This window comes from Culex quinquefasciatus, chromosome 1, assembly GCF_015732765.1.
Source record: "Culex quinquefasciatus strain JHB chromosome 1, VPISU_Cqui_1.0_pri_paternal, whole genome shotgun sequence".
NCBI classification, from domain to species: Eukaryota; Metazoa; Arthropoda; class Insecta; order Diptera; family Culicidae; genus Culex; species Culex quinquefasciatus.
The window spans coordinates 104,980,726-104,996,222 of NC_051861.1; the positions used below are offsets into that span (position 1 = coordinate 104,980,726).

At 39.0% G+C, this 15,497-nt stretch overlaps 2 protein-coding genes across 2 annotated transcripts; one reads left to right on the forward strand and one right to left on the reverse strand.

Moving 5' to 3' along the window:
- The first annotated feature begins 454 nt into the window (after positions 1 to 454).
- On the forward strand, positions 455 to 8,099 carry LOC119769388 (mitochondrial ornithine transporter 1). Its single transcript, XM_038261506.1, has 2 exons — positions 455 to 1,466; positions 7,138 to 8,099. The coding sequence occupies exons 1-2, from the start codon at positions 1,400 to 1,402 to the stop codon at positions 7,986 to 7,988; spliced, it is 918 nt and encodes a 305-aa protein (XP_038117434.1). The 5' UTR covers positions 455 to 1,399; the 3' UTR covers positions 7,989 to 8,099.
- Positions 7,980 to 15,249, reverse strand: LOC6054125. The gene is made up of 2 exons (XM_038261490.1): positions 13,373 to 15,249; positions 7,980 to 8,196 (listed from the first exon to the last, which is right to left on the reverse strand). Exons 1-2 carry the CDS (start codon positions 15,146 to 15,148, stop codon positions 8,095 to 8,097), a joined length of 1,878 nt encoding a protein of 625 aa, XP_038117418.1. The 5' UTR covers positions 15,149 to 15,249; the 3' UTR covers positions 7,980 to 8,094.
- Between the last annotated feature and the right edge of the window lie 248 nt (positions 15,250 to 15,497).

Here is a 15,497-nt window from a genome sequence, read left to right on the forward strand (position 1 = left end):
CTAATCCGATCATCTCAATAACATATTTCGATCTTCTCACAATATCAAAAACTGACCTTCCCAAGTTATTTCCGTCTGCTCGGGTTATTGGTTCAATGCTCGTTTCAAGAAGTTTTTCCAATATAATCAAACTGCCGTCGGTAATGTCGAGAATTGTCGGTAACAGCCAAAATAGGTAAATACTTTTTCCAGGTAGACGACTCCTACACCAGTACCGACATTTACTTCCCCATCCGACGAAAGGCGTAATCGGACAAATCTCGTCACAAAAAATGATGTAAGTTGAATGAAAATGTGGGATCGTTATAAATTTTACTTCAATCATTTTCTTTATTTCTCACATAGGTCAAACATATGACATCAAACCACATTCTACTTCGCTTCATGAGCAGTGAGAAGTGGGAAAGTGAACAAGTAATCGATACACGCTGATCTCACGACTACAAGCAACACACCAATACAACCAGTCCAAACCACGTGCTACTCTCACTATCAACGCATGTACAGACCGTATTACGACAACATAACCGGCCCCTTCGACATCGTCACATCCAAGCCTAGTTGCTGCAGTTAATCAGTGTGCAAAAAGTGAAAACTAGTTCCTGATAAGTGGGCTGTCCTCTACCTGCAGACCAGCTACGTCACCAGCAACAACAGTACAACAATACCCCCTGAAGCCTGGAGGTACAGGAAGCCCGCAGTTTATTGCACCACAGAGCGTTGAAGTCCGGAGATGTTTACGAAGCAGATGAGCGCTGATAAGCGCAGAGAATGAGGAGCCCGTCACTCACTCAGACGTTGCGCGTTGCCTGCTACCTTATCAGAGACTGGACGGGACGGACAACAACAGCTCGTAAATATTATTTTGGACACACGATTGTTGAACTTGAAGTGCGCAGAAATATCCATTCAGTCGCGATTGCCGCAAGTGTACGGACGCGGTGCGAGAGTTGTCTTGCCCAGGTGAAACCCTCAACGAATCTGCGGGGAACATCCGACGACACGTGAATACGGCAAGCAGTATAGAAGACCCGTTGATAAGAGCAGCTCGAGCCCCTCCTCAGAGTCAAAGTCTGACGCAATCGATCGTCACTTCGAACACACTTCTTGGTGATTCAGCTAGGGTTTAACCGAAGATCCCGCAGAGAAGCGGTCAGCAACTGGCTGTTTTAGTCTATCGCGAAGTTCACTACAATTACAACGTACTCGCGTGGAGCAGCAATTAGTACAAATCATTACTACAGGTGCAGAGCAGAAACGGGTTTCAACGTGCGAATTTCGATTCAATTTTGATAAGAGAAGGGGGAGGACCGTTATCAGGTGCCCATTGATAGCCTGAAGGAGTAGGTGGCAACGACATCAAGAGAAACCCCTAAGGAAAAGAGATCTTCCCACAAGAATGCACGGAAAGGGTGAAGGAAGTGGGTTCAAGACCGGCGTGATAGATCTGGTGGCGGGATCGCTGGGTAAGTTTCGCGGAAGAGTGTGACTTTTTCTTCAAATTGCACAGCGTGAAAGGTATTTCGCAAGCTTGGCGAGTGATGATTTGAATGGGTCGAAGCAAGCGTGGCGATAAGAGGAATAATTGAAGAATGGCGAGATTAAAATTTTTACGCGTTCGTTGTTGTGAATCATTATTGGACTTGCCACTTGACATTGAAAAGAGTGTTTTTTTTTCTAGTGAAAAAAGCATGTTTTGAACGCATCCGTGTTATGACTGCGGTTATTAGCAACAAACAGAATTTATATGTTGTTGTGAATGATGCTTGATTGAAGTTTATGCGACACGAACGTTAAGAGCGAGTTTTTCACCAATGTGCAACAGGTCGTATCGAGGTGCTCCGATTTGGATGAAACTTTCAGCGTTTGTTTGTCTCTACATGAGATGAACTCATGCCAAATATGAGCCTTCTACGACAAAGGGAAGTAGGGTAAAACGGGCATTGAAGTTTGAGGTCCAAAAACCCGATTTAATATCACCAGAGGTGAAATAGAGCCTTTCTTACAAAATGATGAAACTCCGAGAAATATATTGATGCAATTATTTTTTCAAAAACATAATGATACCATCCAGTGAGAATTTTACCTAAAGCTTCGAATCTTTTAAGGCTAAACCTCAAATGCCATTTTTTTATTTCAGAAGTACATTATTTGTCACAAGACATTTAAATTTAATTAAGAAAAACATATTGGATTGACATTATTAGAAAAAAAGGGTACTCAGTCTATAATGTTAGTCTATGATTAACTTAAAAAAATATGTATCGCTATTGCACTTTGTCGATCAATTATGAGAAGCCAGAAAGAACACTTTCACGCGCAGCGTAAAACGCGCAAGCGTTAAAGCGCTGGCGTTAAAGCGCTGGCGTTAAAGCGCTGGCGTTAAAGCGCTGGCGTTAAAGCGCTGGCGTTAAAGCGCTGGCGTTAAAGCGCTGGCGTTAAAGCGCTGGCGTTAAAGCGCTGGCGTTAAAGCGCTGGCGTTAAAGCGCTGGCGTTAAAGCGCTGGCGTTAAAGCTTCGACTTGACGACTTGTCGAGCTTTCAAGCGAGAACGAGCCGGGACTTCGAATTTGATGTTCAGTATATGATTTTGTATAAATCCAAAAATTTAATAGGAAAAAAATAGGGTAAAAATAAGACGAAAAACACTAAAATCGCTATATCTCTGGAAATACATTTTGGAAAAGCTTCAAATTTTGGGCCCAAACAGTTTATGGCGCATGTTTTCGAATGGCTTTTTGTTTGAAACTGAATTCTTTAAATTTGATAGTGTTATCTGTAAAATAGTCCAAAATACCTCTAAAAATGGCTTTGACCACATTTACTGGTCAAAAATTGTGAATCGAAAAATAAAATGTTCGTCTCCGACCCCACGGCTACAGATCTGGCTTTTAAAAATTGTGGGTTTTACGAGCGGTTTTCCAGTGATGGAAGACACAAATTTTTAAGAGCGGATACAGACATCGGCCATGTATTTCAGAAAAAGAGCTCTCAAAAATCAGACTTTGAGTTCCGGGTTTCGGGCGAAAATTCAATCGAAAGAGCACATCTAAACCTTCAATTTAGTAATAGGATTTTTTCCTGGGACGAATCCTCGCCGTGCACGAATTTTTTTAGATTTCTGAAAAAAGCGTTTTTCCAAAAGCAAACCTTAAACCTTTCTTTTGTAAGAAAGGCAAAAACATGAAAAATCTTAAAATTGCTCGCATTTCCGTAAAACTTCATCAATTCCAACTCTTTTAGATGCATTCGAAAGGTCTTTTGAAACCCTTTAAAATGTGCCATAGACATCCAGGATTGATTTAATTTTTTCTCATAGCTTTTGCAAATTCAACGGTAACATTTCAAAAGGCATCATGTACATTTTGACACTTTTTGGGTTAATGTATATTCTGAAAGTACTCCTAATAAGCTACCTCTCCACCAAAAATGAGCATAAGTTACTTCAGTAAAGTCTGTTTAATCATGATTTTAAATAAAGTAACATAAACAAAATCTCTGCCATCAGCAGTGCCTGTTTATATAGCCCTGTCAACCTGTCAAATAAAAGGCTACATGAACCTCGTGACGAAAAAAAAAGCATCATGAAAAAAGCGCCACGTACATTCGGCGAAGAAAAACGAATCATAACAAAGCGTCCCCCTCAATGACAGCAGGGTGATGGTTACAAAAGAAGTTATGTTTGTTTTTCTCAAATAAAATTACGGAAATAAAGTTTTGTTGAATTTGCATGATCTAGTATCAGTAAATGCAACGTTTTTCATCGTTTGTTATCATTAGAACATCTTATTTTGCTTTAATATTAAAATGGGAATTGAAAATGGATGCTCAACATTCAAATGCGTTTTTCTCAAAAAGGATGGTGTACATGATGTTTTTTGAAATGTTGGCATCGAATTAGTGCTCAAAATGGTTTTTTTTAAAACCTTAATATCTTTTTGCAACAGTCTCCAACACCAATACTCCTATAGGTCGAAAGTTAGGGAATTTCATGGACCTACGGTATTAACTTTTTGGCCAATCGCAGTTTTTCTCATAGTTTTTCGATTTTTCTAGAACAAACATTTTACAATGTTAGTTTTTGTCCTGTAGGCTTCCCTAGAAGCACTTTTTGGTCTCAATTTTGTCATATTCGGAATGCTCGGAAAATTTCCCGTTAGTTAGAAGTATTGGAGTTGTAATATTTCTTTAAAAAATAATTAAATAAAACATTTTTGAAAAAAGAAAAAGATCTTATTCACCATGTGATCAATACGTCAAATGCTGTATCAAGTGGGCGAAAACCTGTTTTAAGGCTAGTCTGCAGATCGGAAGGAAAGGGGTCAAGAAACAGCTTTACGAACAGCAGAACAAAGGAGAGGGAGCGATTTCTTGGGGCTTTTTTTCACCCTCTATGACTTGCTTACGCTGCCGCTACTGCCCATTTGATTTTTTTCTTGACCGGTTCCTTCCAAAGTGCGTTTACCGCTTTATCCATAATCCAACAAATTGTTAAAAAATATTTTAATTCAGTCAAATAAACCAGCTAGAAGTCGCTTGACAAAAAAATTTGCTGGAAAGAGATAGGAAACCTGATGCAAACAAACGTCCAGCTGTCATGTAAACATACTTTGAATGTGTTGGTAAATTTCTGACTAGAAAGCCTTATTGGCTTTAATCGTACAAAAAATTATGCACACATCAAAAAATTATAGTGTTTTGAAATCGGGATGATGTCAGCTATCCATTAAAATTATTATTTCATGAAAATTTACACAAAAATACGTATTTTTTCTGTATTTTGAAAATGCATTTTTTTTCTCAAGAATCCAAAAATATATTGTTATTGGATCGTTTGATACCCATATTAAAAAAATTGAAATTTGGAGTTTTTTTTTCAAAAAGACGTAGTTTTGTGAAAATTTTGAGTATTTTCTAAAAATGTAGTTATTATATCCAAAATGTATGAAAAAAAACCTGATCATTTGATACCCATATTGCAATAACAATATATTTTTGGCTTCTTTAGAGAAAAAAAACTTTACTTAATCCACCTTTAGGTGGTTGGCGCCTTCCTCACATTTAATGGGTGCTATCCAAAATGCAAAAAGTGCGTAAATAACACTTAAGTGCTTATAACTTTTGATAGATTTGTCAGATCTTCAATGTCTTGGACGCATTGGAAAGGTCTTTCAAATACCTTTCCAAAAATGTATAGCGTGACGGGTTTTTCTTACAAAAACCACCCTTTTTACAATCTTCCGGACTTTTGTTAAACTCGTTTTTTTAGCATAACTTTTGAAGTAGTTAACTTAACTTTATCATTTTTAATAGCGACTTATGGGACCCCAAGACGGATCGAATGACGCCAAAACGGACAAAATCGGTTCAGCCAATGTCGAGATAATCGAGTGACAATTTTTTGATCAACATCTCATCACACACACAGACATTTGCTCAGAATTTGATTCTGAGTCGATAGGTATACATGAAGGTGGGTCTAGGAGGTCTAATTGAGAAGTTCATTTTTCAAGTGATGTTATAGCCTTTCCTCAGTAACGTGAGGAAGGCAAAACGTTACTTAATCCACCTTTAGGTGGTTGGTGCCTTCCTCTCATTTATAGTGATTCCAACCCCCCTATAGTGTCCACATGTTTATGGATCTCTCCTAACGTTCGCAGCACCTAAGAGGTCCTAATAAAAATAAGTAAAAAACAGACTACCTACAGACTTTTTGTCAAGATTATACAGACACGGCCTTAGAGGAAAATGGCATACCTCTACACGGCTTTTTCGTGGCGATCAGACGGGACCATTTGAGGTTATGTCAATTCAGACCTTTTTTTTAACTGCTTGTAATTTAAGATAGGTAAGTCAGATCTTGAAAATTCTTACTCTACCTAAAAGGTCTTCTCATATGCTTTCTAAAAATATATAACATGTGAAGGTTTCATGAAAAAACCACCCTTTTTACCATAATTTTAATTTAATATGAAACAGTTTTTTTAACACAGCTTTTTAAATACATGATAATACTGCATGAATTTAAATAGCAACTTAGGGGACGTTAAGACGGATCGATTAAAACCATTCCGGCCAAAATCGGTTGAGCCTGTGCCGAAATATTCCAGTGACATTGATTTGGTACACATGTCTACATACAGCCAAACACACAGACATTTGCTCAGCTGGTGATTCCGAGTCGATATGTACAGATGAAGGTAGGTCTAGGAGGTCTAAATAAAAAGTTCATTTTCCGAGTGATTTTATAGCCTTTCCTCAGTAAGGTGAGGAAGGCAAAAATGCATTTTCGAAATACAGGAAAAATACGTATTTTTGTGAAAATGTTCATGAAATAATAATTTTAATGGATAGCAGACATCAACCCGATTTCAAAACACTATAATTTTTTGATGTTTGCATGATTTTTCGTACGATTAAAGCCAATGTCTCCCATATAGCCAAAATCCCATAAGCTCTGTGCCTCGGTTATGCACGCCTCGGTTTTGCATCCCCCATATGCGGTGCTAAACCGAGGCATGACTGTATTGAAAAAATGATTTATTGTACCATTTGAAAACAACCCTGAAATTGAGATGTAAAATCAAAATCATTCCCGAAAATCTAAAATTTGTTTGATTGAGTTTCATTTTTCCAATGTTTCATACATGAGAGGATCTCTCCTTCTCATTCGAATATAAGAGCTCGAATCACACGGAAAAAATGAAATCACATGCGTGAACAAAGTTCATGGCATCGAGAACCAGAGAGAATCTGTTCAACCTTTATTGCACATTTACAAATTTGCACCATACAAGTTGAACAAAAGTCTTTCTGGTTTCCGATGCCGTGAACTTTAAAAATAAATGAATTATAAAAAACCAGTTCAGGCTTGAATGTTGAATGTGAATTGTAAACATAAACAACTTGGAAATTATAACATTGTGTTGGGATATTTAAATGTCAGCTGAATTTACAGTGTTTAAATATCATGTAAAATTTACTGTGACGTAACATACGACACAAATTAGCGCCACCCGAAAAGATAAGATTCGCACAGCATATTTACGATGTTTGTAAAGAAACACGCCAAAAATTGCCATCACGTGAAGATAGCGTAGCTAAAATTAGTCTTCAATTCTCTCTTGTATTGTTCCAGGTGGCATCGCCCTGGTCTACGTCAGCCAACCGATGGACACGGTCAAAGTGAAGATGCAAACCTTCCCCCATCTGTACCAAAACATGATCGACTGCACAACGAGCACCTTCAAACGGGACGGCTTCATCCGCGGCCTGTACGCCGGAACCGTGCCCGCCCTGATCGCCAACGTGGCGGAAAACTCCGTAGTATTTGCGGCGTACGGCGCCTGCCAGAACCTGGTCGCGACCGTCAGCCGGAAGCCGTCGGTGTCGGAACTGACCGCGCTGGACAACGCCACGGCCGGTTTCTTGGCGGCCTTTTTCTCCTCCTTCACGCTCTGCCCCACCGAACTGATCAAGTGCAAACTCCAAGCGCTGCGCGAGGTTCAGCAAACCAACCTGGCGGCCAACGAAAAGGTCCGGCACATCTCGCCCTACCAACTGACGAAGCAGATTCTACGCGCCGAAGGCATCCCCGGCATGTTCCGCGGTCTGACGTCGACGTTCGCCCGTGAAATGCCCGGCTACTTCTTCTTCTTCGGCGGGTACGAAGCCACGCGGGAACTTCTGGCCAAGCCGGGCCAGCCGAAGGACGAAATCGGACCGCTGAACACGATGGTGGCCGGTGCCGTCGGCGGAGTCGCCCTCTGGACGGCGATCTTCCCCGCGGACGTGATCAAGAGTCGCATCCAGGTGCAGAGCCTCACCCACAGTATGACCCGGGTCGGGATGGACATCTTCCGGAAGGAGGGCTTCCTCGCGCTGTACAACGGGCTGCAGCCCACGATCGTGCGGACCATTCCGGCCACGGCGGTTCTTTTTGTCGTCTACGAGTATTCAAAGAAGCTCATGACCGAGCTGTTTATGTGAAAGTAGCATTTTTTCGTTTTTATTACTAGCAACTGTTGTATTGTTTTTTTTTTTGCATTTCTTAGGTAGGAACAAAATATAACAAAAAATAAAAGAGAATTACTTACTAAACGGTGTGTTTCGGGTTGTTGAGGAGGGGGTCCAGCTTGTCAAATAGATAGCCATCGCGTGACTCTGGGGCGAAAGTGGGCCATTCGTGCCAAGGTATCTGGAGAAAACCAAAAATGTTGTTTGCATAAATGTGCATTTTAGTCATTTTGATTTTTTTTTGTTTGGATGAAACTTTATATGTACTTTTCCAGTTACCAAAGAAGTAATTTTGCATAATTGGTTCGTCCATACAATTAGAAAACATACTGTTAAAATATTCTATCTGTATTTTGATAACTGAATTTCAGATCGTTTTTGCGTCTTTGGTAATGTTGCAAGTATTGCTTAGAACATTTAAGAAAATATTAGGTACACCTTAAAAAAATAATTGAGCAACATAACCCATTTTTGTAAAATCTCATTTTTAAAAATGTTTTAAGGAGGTATTAGACTATGGCAAACAAGCAGACTAGCCTTTTATGTGTTTTCAAACTCGCAAACCTAGCCAAATCTAGAGTTTTTTTTTTAAAAAGGTACTATAAACTATTGTCTTGTATATGTTTGTAGGACCTATTAAAAAAAACGAAGTTATTTGTTTACCTTGCTTTAGTACCCTCCGCAAACGTTCCGGGAGAGATCCGCAAAATGATCTGGCAGAAATTTGTATTGATTTGACGTTTGTTGAGGGACCCGGAAGGTTTGTTTAGGCTCTGCTTGCAAAAGACTATGTTGGCTGACGTTTCTGCAAACAAGCAAAGCAGGCAAACTGCCAAACTATCAAACAGTTTGTTTGTCATAGTCTAATTCGTCCTTTAGATAACAAAAAAGGTAATCTTTTGAGCTGTTCTAAAAATTTGTTAAAATTCATTTTGCAGTGTTGTCAATTTTTCAAACAAATCATGATTTTATAAAAAAGTAGGATTTTGTTTTCTTAATTTTTAGATGTAAAATCAAATTTGCTTAGAACTTTGTGGAAAAGTTAAAGCTAGCCTGAGACATTTTTTTATCAACCGTTAGGGCGCCTATAGTATTTTTTTTTATGATTTCTAGATTAAATTTTAAAACAACCTACCCCTTATGGATTTCCTATGCAGATAGGACCTTTTGAAAATTTAATCTAGATTTATCATTATGTCTTGGAGTCGCCCTCCAGTCAAAATTTCATATTAAGAATTTGTTGGAATTTTTTTTCGTCTTGAGGACGGCTACAGTCTAATTTTGATATTTAGAATTTGCATTTTTTTTTTCAAGTTTTAGGGGCGCCTAAATTTTATTTTTCATATCTAGAACTAGAGCCTCCAGTCAAATTTTCATGTTGAGAGTTGGCCTTTTTTTAAGTCTTAAGTTAAGTCTTTGGTGCGCATCCGGTTGAATTTTCATATTCAGAATTTGTATTATTCTTTTTAAGTCTTGGAGCGTCTCCAGTTTGCGACTTACTCCGATAACACTACACTGAGTCAATGAAATGTTTGGTTGACTTTCCAGTAAAATTGAAAATGACCTTTAAAAACACCAATGTAGGCGCTTAAAAGATTAAGACAAGAACTAAGTAGTTGTTGTCTACTCAAATACAGTCCAGACTCGATTTAAACACCAAATTCGGGTTCGGCTACCCAATTTTAGTCAAATTTGATTAGTTCATTGCTAGGGTTTCCCCCATTTTCATTTGTTGTTCCTGAAAGTTTCTCAGCAAGTGCAGCTGCGCATCTGTCAAATTTTCTGTTTGACAATCACTGATCGCTGAGGGTGAGTGAGAAGATAGGGAAGTGCGGTCAAGTTTGAATTCGGGGTGGCACGTCAGTTCGTCAGTGGTTTTATCAGGTTCAGTCTAATAAGGCTTTCTAGTCAGAAATTTACCAACACATTCAAAGTATGTTTACATGACAGCTGGACGTTTGTTTGCATCAGGTTTCCTATCTCTTTCTAGCATTTTTTTTTGTCAAGCGACAGTTTTTGTAGCACACGGCCAGCTTTGCTGATGTGGGCTTTTGGGTTTCCCCTGGGGACATCGAGTGTCTTACCAGGGAATTGATTGATTATTAAGTGCTAGGCCGCGGTAGTGATAACATCGATGTCATTAATTATTTAGAAACATAATATAGTTGTTAGAGATAAACTTTGATCTTTAAATTACTTTAATATCACATCATATGCGCCAATCCTTACCGCTCGGCGGCGCACAAGCCTTATACAACTTAATCTTTGCCGAAGACACCAAATTGATCAGAAAATCCGTTCTCAATACACAGATTTTGTAAAATTTTAATCGACCAATGCTGCAAAATGACTTGTTTGGACAAAAAATGACGCACATTGTTCAGTTTAAATAAATAAATAGAAATAATTAAATTTTCAAAGAATTGCTCAACCTTGACATAATTTCTGTATTAATTAAAAAATAATAATTACACAATTTTGATTTTTTTACTGATTTGATTCATGAACTATTAGTTATAGAAATTTAGATTTTAAGAATTCAAAAATCCGAAAAATTAAAACTTAAAGAATTATATTTTTATGAATTTTTGAATGTACTTTTTTTTAGATTTTTAATTTTTCTTAAAATTTTAGAATACTGAATTATGAATTTAAAAATCATTTAATATTAAAAATAACAATTTATGATATTTCTTCGAATTTTAAAATTGGAAAAATTAAAACTTTTAGAATGTTTAAATTCGACTATTTCAAAAATTTTCAGATGTTATTTTTTTCCAGAATATAGGTTTTTTTTTAACTATGGACTTTTTAATCATAGTCTGAATTATAATAATTGTTGAATTTTTTAGCCTTTGACTCATTTACTGGTTAAATCATTATTTTTAGAATTTTAGATTCTTTAAAGTTAAAAATTAAAAAAAATATATAAATATTTTTTAGAATGTTTTTTTTTTAAATTATGAATTTATAAATCATCATATATTTTAAATTACAATTGTTGAATTTTATAAACCTTGATTTTTTTTACTGATTTTATTTATGAATTATTAATTTAACGGTGCACATCAACCAGAGCTTTAGCACCAAGCTTTGTATTTGTATTCTCGAAACTACGGAAACTATCGATGTATTTTTGTATTCATCCCCTGAAATACTAAGCGTTTTACAGCAAAATTTGCATACTTTTATATTTAGATTGTTGCAGGATTGGGTCCGTAAGTTTGTCAATTTTTGGATAAGAAACACAAATTCCTTGGTTGCTGTGCAATAAAACTTTTAGAACCTTTAAATTTTTAGATTTTAAATAACGACTCTGTCGTGCTATCATGTCGTACCCACCATTTTGACGTTCCGAAAAAAACGCGTTTTGATGTTTGACCTTGCATAAACAAAAACGAAATCACGCAATGTAAACAATAACAAACACGTTTTGTTTGGCTCACCATTCTGTGCATTGTCCCGAAGTTTGGTTGAAGTTGGTTGCTGGAGTCCCGAGTTATAATTACAAATGTTTAAGGTAGTCTAACTTGTACGTGCGTCAAACGCGTTCTGATCTGAAATCCCCTCGCCCAGTTGCATCAGTTTTCAGAGAGTGACATGATAGCAAAATAAGATTGAAACTTCTTTCATATGTAAAGTGACAAAAATGCACGCAGTTTTTTTTTCGGATTTCGTTGAATATCTCAGGATTGAAATTGAATTTTGGGGATCTGTGAAGGTCAAAGGGAGGCATTGTGCAAAAAATGGCGTTCTTAACTCAATTTGGCCCAAAAAGCACGTAGGGGAACAGCATCTAATTCCAGCGTGCCTCTAATGTTGACAGGTCAGAACTTTGACATTCAATTAAAGCTAATTAAAAGCGTTTTCAACTGAACTCGAGTGATAAATAGCTCAATAAAAAGTGAGCATGCAAGTTTCTATCAAAAGATGTGCAAAATTAGTTGTTTAAATAGTGAAAATCAGCAAATTGGATGGAGTTAGGAGCCAGTGCTTAACCTGCCAAAGATACGAGAATTTCCCCTACAACAAGTTAGCATGACAGCGACGAAATATATTTTTTAAAATATGGAATGTAGACTTTTTAAATTATTAATCATTAAGTCATTAAATATTATGAATAACAAGTGTTGATTTTCTCAAACTTTGATTTTTTTTATTAATTTTTGAAATATTAGTTTTGAAATTTTAGACATTTAAAAAAATAAAACTTCTATGTAATTTTTTATCTACAACGGTGAAAAACACATTTCTGTTCACTTCTGTAGTATCAGTTCAACAGGGCGAATCTGCGATTGTAAACAATCAGTCCATCCCTTTTGCTCAAGTGACAGTTCACCTCAAGTGAGAGGGGGATAGGCTGCTTGTTTACAATCACAGATTCGCCCTATTGCACTGTTACTACAATTTTTTTCATTTTAATGCAAAAAAATAAATTGACAAGACAACATTTTTCGATGGATCATTTATAGTCCCCTCGGAACGAGTTGTCAAGTAGGATTCTTTCTGTCATCTTTCTTCTGTCCTCGAAGTAGGGGAACAGCATATAATTCCAGCGTGTCTCTAATGTTGGCAGGTCAGAACTTTGACATTCAATCAAAGCTAATTAAAAGCGTTTTCAACTGAAATCAAGTGATAAATAGCTCAATGAGAAGTGAGCAAGCAAGTTTGTATCAAAAATTTTGCAAAATTGGTTGTTTAAATAGTGAAAATTTGCAAATTGGATGGAGTTAGGAGCGAGTGCTTAACCTGCCAAACATACGAGAATTTCCACTAAGTTTAAAAAAAAATGAATTTAAAATCAATTTTAAATCTTTTGCGGTCGTACAAAGAGTCATTGTATTCAGAAAAATAAATTTTATTGTTGTGATCAATAATATCATCAATGTAAGCTTAATTTTAGGACCCAATTCTAGAATTATTGTTTTCATGCTGATTTAATAAATTTTTAGTTTCTAAGTTTTAAATTCCAAGAATTATACAAAATACGTCTTTTAGAATTTTAACGCTTTTCTTTTTTTGAATTTAGAATGTTTGGATTTGAGCTTTTAAAGTTATTTTTTTTTGATTTTTTAATTAATTTTTTTCATTTTTCTAAATTAAAATGGTGGGTTTTCTTTAAATTTGATTTGGTGTCCTTCCCGCTCAGAGCAAAACCGAGATTTTTACGTTTTTCCTTGCCTTTTTTTAACTGACTTGGCCAAATTGGATGAAATTTGAGTTGGAATCAGTAAACAGCAAGAATGATCGTAATTCATTCAACAGTTTCTGTAGGTTAAAGTCACGTTAATAAAATAAACAACAACATTCAACAGTTTTCGAAGAAATTTCAATTTGAAGTAACTTCCATAACTCACCACCACCGTCTCGTACCCCACCGCCGCCAGCTGCTTCAGCTTCATCGCGAACCCGCCGGTAAAGCGGTGCTGATCGCGCACGTAACAGTTCCACGACCCGGCCACGATCGCCACCAGCCTCAGCCCCTTCTCGTTCGCTCCTCGCTCCCCCAGCAAGCACTCCCTGCTCAGGATGGCACCCGAGTACTGCGGCGGACAGCGCGCTTCCACGTCCTCAAAGGCGCCGGTGGTTTCGTTGAAGAGGGCGATCACGTCCGGCCGTTGGTAGTGCGGGAGTACGTGGATTATGTGGGCGAAGCGGTGGCGTTGGGTGAAGGTCGACTGGATTTCTAGGAGCATGCGGTCGGATTTGGTTAGGCGGTACTCGGTGCTGGGGACGTAGTCCTGGGTCAGTTTGGCGACCACTTTGAGGGGTTTTTCCGGGAAGAGGTTGCCGGAGTAGGTTGGGGCGTTGATGCGCAGGAAGGAATTGAGGGCGATGACTTCGCGGCCGGCGCCGGCCACGTTGCGGCCGTAGGTCATTTGGAGGAAGCGCCGGTCGAAGGCGGCCGTGATGAGCTCTTCGCTGTAGATTTCTTTGAGGGTGAGGAAGTTCAGGAGGGAGAGGTAGGACTTGGGGTAGGTTGTAATTTCGTGGATTCGGGTGGGGAGTTCCGATTGAATGGCGCGCATGAGGTTGAGGTCTTTTTGGCTGGGGAGGTCCATGTTGAAATGGGCCAGGGCGAACACGATGCGCTCCATGTCTTTGAGGCGGAGTTGTTTGATGTTCTGGGAAAAGCGGTCGATGATGGCTTCCAGGATTGGTTGATGGCAGAGGTGGATGTCGGTTCCTAGCAGGGCCAGGTGTAGACAGCAAAACAGTGATAACCGGGGGACTTGTGGGACGAAGGTGGACAGCAGTCGTTCCATGGACTGGGCGTGAGCGATTCTTGAAGAGTAGCGGAGCAGTTTCAAAATCGCTGCTAAACTTATGTCTTGAACATCACCCGCGTGATGAATCGTCAGTTGGTAAATCCTCTCAATAAGTTCCACACTCCGAACCGGCGTCATAGTCTTGAAGAATCCCATACAAAGCACCGACAAATCATCAATTCCAAAGTTGTAAAAGTTCTTCTTCAAGTTGATCTCAATGTCGACCATGTTCTCCACCGGAACCCGCGTCAAATTAATATAAAACACCGTCTTCACCAGCTGATCCTTGTTCAGCTTCCTCATCTTGCCACTAATCTTCCAAACGGCCTTCCCAACAAACCTCCCCACCTTCGCCAACCTCAACGGGTACCACTGGTCCGCCATAAACAGCAACCGATCCGTGTCCCACTCCGGAACCCTCCTCAAACAAGCGGCATCAACCGCGTTCCAAATGCGCGCATAATTCCGCGTGTCCACCGCCGGAGTCGGCCCCATCTCCACCAGCAGATTCAACACCCGCACCAGCTCCTCGTACCCAAACTCCGGAACCTTCTCCGCAAGCCCCCTCGCGAAATCATCGAACCGTTCCTCCGAGATACAAACCCCTTCGTTACGACACTCCGCGACCACCTGTGATAACCGATCCAGCAGTTCCGTTTCGCTTGCACCAAAATCTCGAACCGTTCCGCCGGGCGCAAGTATTCCCCTTTGAATCACCTGATGGGCAAAGTCATTTTCCGCGTCGACGAACTTTTTGGCCGTGAGGTAGGTGGTCGTGTGAATGGGCCTTACGGCGCAGGGGAGAACCGGAAGGAGCCGACGGAATACCGCGGATGAGCAGAGCGAAGCGGTTCTGGTGAACATGATTTTGAAAGTTGTGAATTTCACATAACTCTGGGCACGCACGAGGAGGAACGTCGCGGTTTGTTTTGGTTGTGAAATGCCGCGCGCGGAATCAAAACAAATCGGAGAAACGTCAAGGTGATGTAATGTGCAAGGTGAGCGAAACGTTCGGGAAAATTAGGGGTGTTCAAATGCAACAAGATGCAAAAAAAAGGTTTTTGACTAGTTAGATAAACACGACGAGTGCTGAAAAAATCAAATTATGCGCTGAGTCCCATACAATACTTTTTGCAATTCCGAAAACACCCTTTAAATAGATTTTAAGTGAAAGAAACGTGATCCAAGCCCATGCGTAAAAGTTCACTTTTTC

What these genes read in the sequence shown, in the direction of transcription:
- LOC119769388 (XM_038261506.1), top strand. Translation starts at nt 1,400, where the DNA reads ATGCACGGAAAGGGTGAAGGAAGTGGGTTCAAGACCGGCGTGATAGAT. An exon ending in TCTGGTGGCGGGATCGCTGG is followed by an intron (nt 1,467 to 7,137) that starts GTAAGTTTCGCG and finishes GTATTGTTCCAG; the next exon opens with GTGGCATCGCCCTGGTCTAC.
- LOC6054125 (XM_038261490.1), bottom strand. Translation starts at nt 15,148, where the DNA reads ATGTTCACCAGAACCGCTTCGCTCTGCTCATCCGCGGTATTCCGTCGG. An exon ending in TGGGGTACGAGACGGTGGTG is followed by an intron (nt 8,197 to 13,372) that starts GTGAGTTATGGA and finishes GGTTTTCTCCAG; the next exon opens with ATACCTTGGCACGAATGGCC.